This window comes from Hippocampus bargibanti, linkage group LG13 (genome assembly GCF_051943395.1).
Source record: "Hippocampus bargibanti isolate YZ-2025 linkage group LG13, ASM5194339v1, whole genome shotgun sequence".
In the NCBI taxonomy this organism is placed as follows: domain Eukaryota; kingdom Metazoa; phylum Chordata; class Actinopteri; order Syngnathiformes; family Syngnathidae; genus Hippocampus; species Hippocampus bargibanti.
This window is the reverse complement of record NC_142746.1, coordinates 4,173,523-4,180,174: the sequence shown is the minus strand read 5'-3', so window position 1 is coordinate 4,180,174 and position 6,652 is coordinate 4,173,523. Positions and strand designations below refer to the sequence as shown.

Genomic DNA, 6,652 nt, shown 5'->3' with positions numbered 1-6,652 from the left:
AGACCAAACAAAGTACCCAAAATGCATTGTATGTCGCTTTCTCGGTCATGGGCGGTCCAAACGTGACGTCACATGGGGATCGTCATCAACTCGAAAACCAGACTTCATGAATATTCAGCGCAAGTCTTAAACCGTAAACTATAGCTATATGCTGTGGAATCTTTGTAAAATACGCTCAGTCGAAGTCATTTGAAGTGATTTTATAAATTATGGACATAACTTGTTCGGAGTATTTCCGGCCCAAACACTCCCTCCAAATGCTCCTGGCCCGGCCCCTCTGTCAAATTTTAGAACCCAATGCGGCCCACGAGTCAAAAAGTTTGCCCACCCCTGACCTAGACGTACCCGCATCAATCTTACATGTTTTTACTGCAATGTCTGGGAATGATGCGCAGGAGGTTAATTTGACCACTCAAAATTGACCTTAGGTGTGATTGTGAGTGTGAATGGTTTGTCATTGTGTGCCCTGCGATTGGCTGGCAACACGTTCCAGGTGGAGCCCACCGACTGCCTGAAGGTGTCACGGTTTGCATGGTGGTGATGGTGGTGGATCCCAAAAAAGCAGGCAGGGGGGAGCAGCAGGGTGTCATTGACAAATGGTGTTAAATAAAGTCAGCAGGAACAAAATCTCAAACATCAAAGTCATCAGAAGTACAAAGTAACAAACAAAACCAGGAGTAAAAATCTGCCATGATGAAACAAACCTGACAGGGTTAAGCAAACACATACAATGACCCGACAACGAATGGCCGTGCCGGGTGTCCTTTTAACTGCCACTGATTGGAACGACCAACACCTGTGCGGGGCCGACAGCGCCAACCAGATCGTGACAGAAGGAAGGACGGCTGAAAAAAATAGGGACTAGGAAAATGCAGAATTTTTCCAATTTCAAAGGAAGTGAGGAACCCTAATTCTTCATGTCGAAACTTACTTTTATTTTCTTTGTTCTGATTTAAGTCACAGGAATATAAGTTGTTTTATTTTGTCACCCACAGGAAGAGTGTCATGGAGTGGGAGGAACCTCATGATAGTGCCTTATATTGTATGCAAACGGATGGAAATCACATGATCGCGAGCGGCTCCTCCTACTATGGTGTTGTTCGACTCTGGGACAAAAGACGGACTGAATGCTTACAGGTGGGGTCATTGTTTATATAGTGTACATTAATGCAGAAAATGAAATATAAATGTAGTTATTTATTAGGCATTCAGAGCTGCCGATGGATTGTTGAATATGCCATCGGTAGGCGTTGTGTTGTTCTGTCAGTAGTCATATGTCCTATTTTAAAAGTATTTCCATGTATAGGTGCTCTGCATTATAGGTGCATAGAATGAATAGAAGCGACAAGAGTGGACATGGTTGTTTTATTCATCCACTAGTAACTTTACAATAAGATAAAACTATCGAATGTCAATAATAATAATACTAATACATTTCATTTTAAGCACCTTTCAAAGCTGTCAAGGACCCTTTACAGTCACAGACAGGTACTATAATAAATAAAATACAATCACAAATAGAATACAATAAATAAAATACAATTATAAATAGAAACAAGAGAAAGAGCTACACAGAAAATGCGATTCTAAATCGGTGGGTTTTGAGATGGGATTTGAAGGTGGGAAAAGAATCGATGTTACGAATGTTGGGAAGAAGTGAGTTCTGAGTTTGGGGGCAGAGCAGCTGAAAGCTCTGTCCCCCATTGTACTGAGATGGGGCAGGGGGCACACAGAGGTGGAGGGAGGAAGAGGATCTGAGGGAACGAGAGGGAATAGAAATTTGAAGAAGGTCAGATAGGTGTGAGGGGGCAAGGTTATGGATAGCTAAAAATGGCATAAAAATGGATAGATAAAGTGGCACTCTAACACACGGCATACGTTTGCATCAAAAAACCATGCGGAAGACACCACAAAGAAGTTGTGCCTACAACTGAGCAGGTTGCAAACTAGCCAGTAGCAACTCCCGCTTATCGACATGGCAAGCAGACTATAATTCCGCTAGTTTTACTAGCAATCCTGAGGAATGGAAAACCACTCACTTTAATGGTGAGTGGTACAACAAAAGTAAAGAAAAGAAAATATTCAAAGGCTTATTATACCAACATTTTTATATTTTGTATATGTGGCTCTGACTGAGGGGCCCAGAAGAGGCAACGTTGGTCCCTCTTCTCAAGGGCTCACCACCTATGGGAGGGGCCAAAGGGGTCGGGTACTGTGTGAGATGGGCGGCAGCCAAAGGCGGGGACTCGGACGATCCCATCCTCAGCTACAGAAGCTAGTGATGGTAAAATGAGGCTTCGTGAAGCAATGAGGCTTTCCATCCAAAATGGTTTGCTTTTGGGCCAAAGCATCTTGAGGCCTCATTGGTTCCATGGCGCCATCATGTAGAAAATAAATGTCATGACAGAGAGAGTGATTAAAATGCATGGATTTGATGGGGTCATAATGTCCAGAACACGATTACGGCCTTCAGTGATACGAATTTACTGATCATCTGATTGACTCTGTTTTTTATGTCTGAGAAATGTCTCATGAAGAAAGTACAGCAGAACATGTGATGACCCATGGGGGGGCTTCAATTCCTTTTATTTAATTTAGCTTTTCGCCAATATTAAGTGAACACATCCAAACTATGAAGGTGAGAGTAAAATATAATAAATCAAAAGGTTTGTTTGTATGTTTATTCATTTATTTATATGTGGCAAGCCATGTGCCTCATAACGGATGTACTTTACACTCCTCATTGAGTAATTTACTCTGTGCTTATGCATCGTTTTATAAATATATAAAAATCGTTTTAAATATTCTGTAATTTAATTTGCTAATTATAATTATTTCACACACCATTTTTTTTCCATATTGGTAAAAAGATGTAGAAACCATCCATGTCGTTTCGGCAGTAAAATGCTTCCAACAATGACATTTTGTTAAACAACTCTCCAATTTTCTACATCAATCAATGCCATGTGAGAGAAGTGGTGAAAAATTAAAAATGTAACATTTACAAATTAATAATAAATGAAGCCAGCACTGCGTGACATCAGATCCATTAGTCAAGTATGGGGAGGCTGTGTTTGCAGGGTAACAAAAACAAGGCTTTATTTATTGTTCACTAGATGAAGACGTTTCCCATTTGTTTTTTTCTGTTGGATTTAATCAAAGGACTACAACAAAATGGTGACTAATAATAATAATGTTCGGTTAAAACTTCTCGTCTGTCTTTCCTGGTTCGCGTATTGTCTGGAGTTCACTTGATAAAAATATCAGCAAGTACGATAGATGGTGAACAAAAAACTACTTTATTCTAATGAGACAGAGAAGGCACTTCTCGTCTCGGTGGGACGAAGACATGAGCACACGAGCAAAAAGAACAAAGAGAAAGAGCAAAAGAGCAAAAGAGCGCAAAAGAGACCGAGCTCCCGCTCTGACAAGTTTTTAAACATACACAGTGGCGATCTGTTGTCCAATCAGCTGCGGACAAGTCGATCTTTCCCGTCCAATCGGTTACAAACAACTCAGCGTTGGGCGGGTCTCAGATTAAAGTTGGAGCTGTTGCTTTTTCTCCAACGACTATTGAGCTAATAAGACTGATAGTTTTATTTAACTAAATTAGACTGAAATTAAACGTGCACAATTCATAATATATACTAAGCTAAACATGAAAAAACATATGTTTACTTAATCTAAACATGAAATAACATAATATGTTTACTAATGTGCATAAACACTCTATCAAATAATAATAATAATAATAATAATAATAATAATAATGCATTTCATTTATAAGCGCCTTTCAAAACTCTGAAGGTCACTTTACAGTCTACATAACTTCTCACATCTGAAGACTGTTATTTTCTTAAGGATGTGCTCGGGACTGATGAAGCATCTCCTCTTTTCTGGCAAAGGAAAACATCCTCATATGCATACCATACAGCACAGATGAAATTACTGTCCTGTCAGACCCAGCGTGCAAGGCACTTGTAATGTGGCTAAAAAAGACAGACAATTAATTAAAACCAGATTATTTTCTGACAGACAGCATATTGTAGGTGTTCAAATACCTGACATGTTTCGGCATATACTTCCGCCTTCGTCAGAGTGTCACGGATGTTGTTGTGACGCGCCTTGTGGTGTTGCTATGAGGGCGTGACCTACTACCTGGAGCAGTATCCTGGAGGAGAGCATGTAAGATCCCTCATCCCTGTTGGGTCCTTGGTTCTTGTGAGCGGACAGCGGGGATGTGATTTTCTGACTTGTCTGTCAGATCTGACAGGTAGGTCACGCCCTCATAGCAACACCAGCTGAAAAAGGCGCGTCACAACAACATCCGTGACACTGGCGGAAGTATACCCCGAAACATGTCAGGTATTTGAACACCTACAATACACTGTCTGTAAGAAAAGAATCTGGTTTTAATTAGATATCAAGTAGACAGGATGAACTTAGTACAACTAAGACAGACAATTGACAACAGACAATACATATAAATTGTAAATGTAAAGTGATGTAGTGTCGTAGGTAACATGATGTAGTGTAGTAATGCAAAAAACAAAAAGGTTGAAGTGAGGACATGTAGAAGGAAAAAAAGAAGAAAAATAGAGTTCAGCATGATAGTACAGCGTGTATCGATGAGAAAGTTTCTTCAGCCGTCATCTGTACTTTTTGAAGGTGTCGGACGTTTCGCCTCCTATCCAAGAGGCTTCGTCAGCGAACTAAAGTCTGACTGGTCGTATCGGCCCTATTTATATATCCCTAATGTCCAGACATGGCGGCGCCGGACACAGCTATGATAGGTCCCTAATCTCAGGTAGGGGGGAGCAAAGGACCACTACCGATACACACAAACCGATAAACACGTTCAGGCAAAAATTAGTGCATCCAAAAGATAGGCTACCAAATGAAAAACAAAGTAATGTAGTTTATTCAATACATTGTACGAATGAAAATTGTAAAGAGCAGTACATTGGGGAGACTCAACAAATTCTCAAAAAAAGACTTTATCGACATCGCAGGGATAATACGAGTGGGCCTCAATCAGCAGTACATTTGCACCTAAAAGCTAGCAACCACTCATTTGACGACAATGAGGTTAAAATCTTAGCGAAAGAACATAGATGGTTTGAAAGGGTAAAAGAAGCGATTCTCATAAAACAACTACAGTAAAGTCTCGTTATATCGATATCGGATATATCGATAGTCCCGGTTATATCGATACTATTTCTATGCACGCACGGAGAAAATTACATGCAAACAGGGTCGGATATATCGATAGTCCCGGTTGTATCGATATTTTTTCGGACTCCCTTGAATATCGACATAACGAGACTTTACTGTAAATCCTTCATTAAACCGGTCTGGTGGGATGAGGTTCAATTTGGATCGTTCATACGATTAAGCAACACAGATTAAGCAACATTCGTAATGCTGATGAGGTGATACCGGTGGCAGTGGGGCAAAAAGGCCAGTCGTTAGTCAGGAAGGTAGGAACAATCAGTGAGGCCACAGGTAGTGGTCCTCTGCTCCCCCCAACCTGAGAGTAGGGACCTATCATAGCTGTGTCCGGCACCGCCATGTCTGGACATTAGGGATATATAAATAGGGCCGATACGACCAGTCAGACTTTAGTTCGCTGACGAAGCCTCTTGGATAGGAGGCGAAACGTCCGACACCTTCAAAAAGGACAGATGACGGCTGAAGAAACTTTCTCATCGATGGACCACTCCTGTACGACAGAGCTTCCACAGAAGTGTAGCGTGTACTCAGAGTTCGTTGAGTGTGGCAGTGGGTAGAGGGGCAGGGCTTGGAGCGAGTTGAGTCCTCACTGCCTGGTGGCAGAAACTGTCCTTGAGCCTGCTGGTCTTGGCTCGGAGACTCCGTAGTCTCCTACCCGATGACAGCAGAGTCGGTGTACTCCAGGAGGTCTGTGGTGTTGTTGTAGGTGGCTGCCGCGAGTCTTCCCCCCCTCTACGAGCGCTGTGTCTGCCCTACTAGTTAGCTGGGCTAGCTGGATAGCACTGTCTGGTTTGCTGTCGTTCAGCCATGTTTCCACAAACACAAGGACACAACACTCACCCACGGTCTTGGAAGGGGAGCGGATCCCTTTAACATAATAGATTTTGCACCAAATAGTAAAACTGTCCGTGGTTTGAAATCTGTTTTGTTTCTTTACAGTTTTTCCAGTTGAGCTCTGACCTGGCGAGCAGCCCAGTGTATTCCCTGTGTTTCAACAGTTCTCACCTGTATGCAGCCCTGGCAACTGCACTCCACTCATTAGACTTTAGACTTAACGTAAATGTACCATCAGATGACACATGAAAATAAAAGTATTTATTTTAAATCTGTGGAGAATGTGTTCTTTTTTTTCCAAGATGGTGGCGCGTGCACACGCAGCGGCTCCTCTTTCTCTCCCGGCAAATTGTTTTTTTTTCGTGTTTATTATGTTTGTCTCACTCGTGTAAATGTTCGTCTCCGTCTGCCTCGCTACACCCGAGGCGTACCTACTCCCGTGAGGTTCTGCTCGACATCGGCAGTTCATTTTTAAAACCAAAACCAGCTGACGCAGAAGTACTACGCAAGCATGATTGCTCAGGGAGTCGGCTCGTCCATTGACCCTCACTCTTCCACCGACCCCCACTCCTGCACCCAACCCAGC

The 6,652-nt window shown here is 42.2% G+C and overlaps 1 protein-coding gene across 4 annotated transcripts in view; it reads left to right on the top strand.

Moving 5' to 3' along the window:
* fbxw4 (F-box and WD repeat domain containing 4) overlaps nucleotides 1-6,337 on the top strand; it is a 51,351-nt gene extending 45,014 nt beyond the window's left edge. For 3 of the 4 annotated variants that reach the window (XM_089011443.1, XM_089011441.1, XM_089011444.1), the window contains 2 exons: nucleotides 996-1,137; nucleotides 6,172-6,337. In XM_089011443.1, coding sequence (XP_088867569.1) covers nucleotides 996-1,137; nucleotides 6,172-6,315 — 286 coding nt within the window. In that variant the 3' untranslated portion in view covers nucleotides 6,316-6,337. Of the gene's footprint in view, nucleotides 1-995; nucleotides 1,138-6,171 lie in introns of those variants that run through there. The other variant, XR_016116831.1, reaches the window with a different exon arrangement.
* The last annotated feature ends 315 nt before the right edge of the window (nucleotides 6,338-6,652 follow it).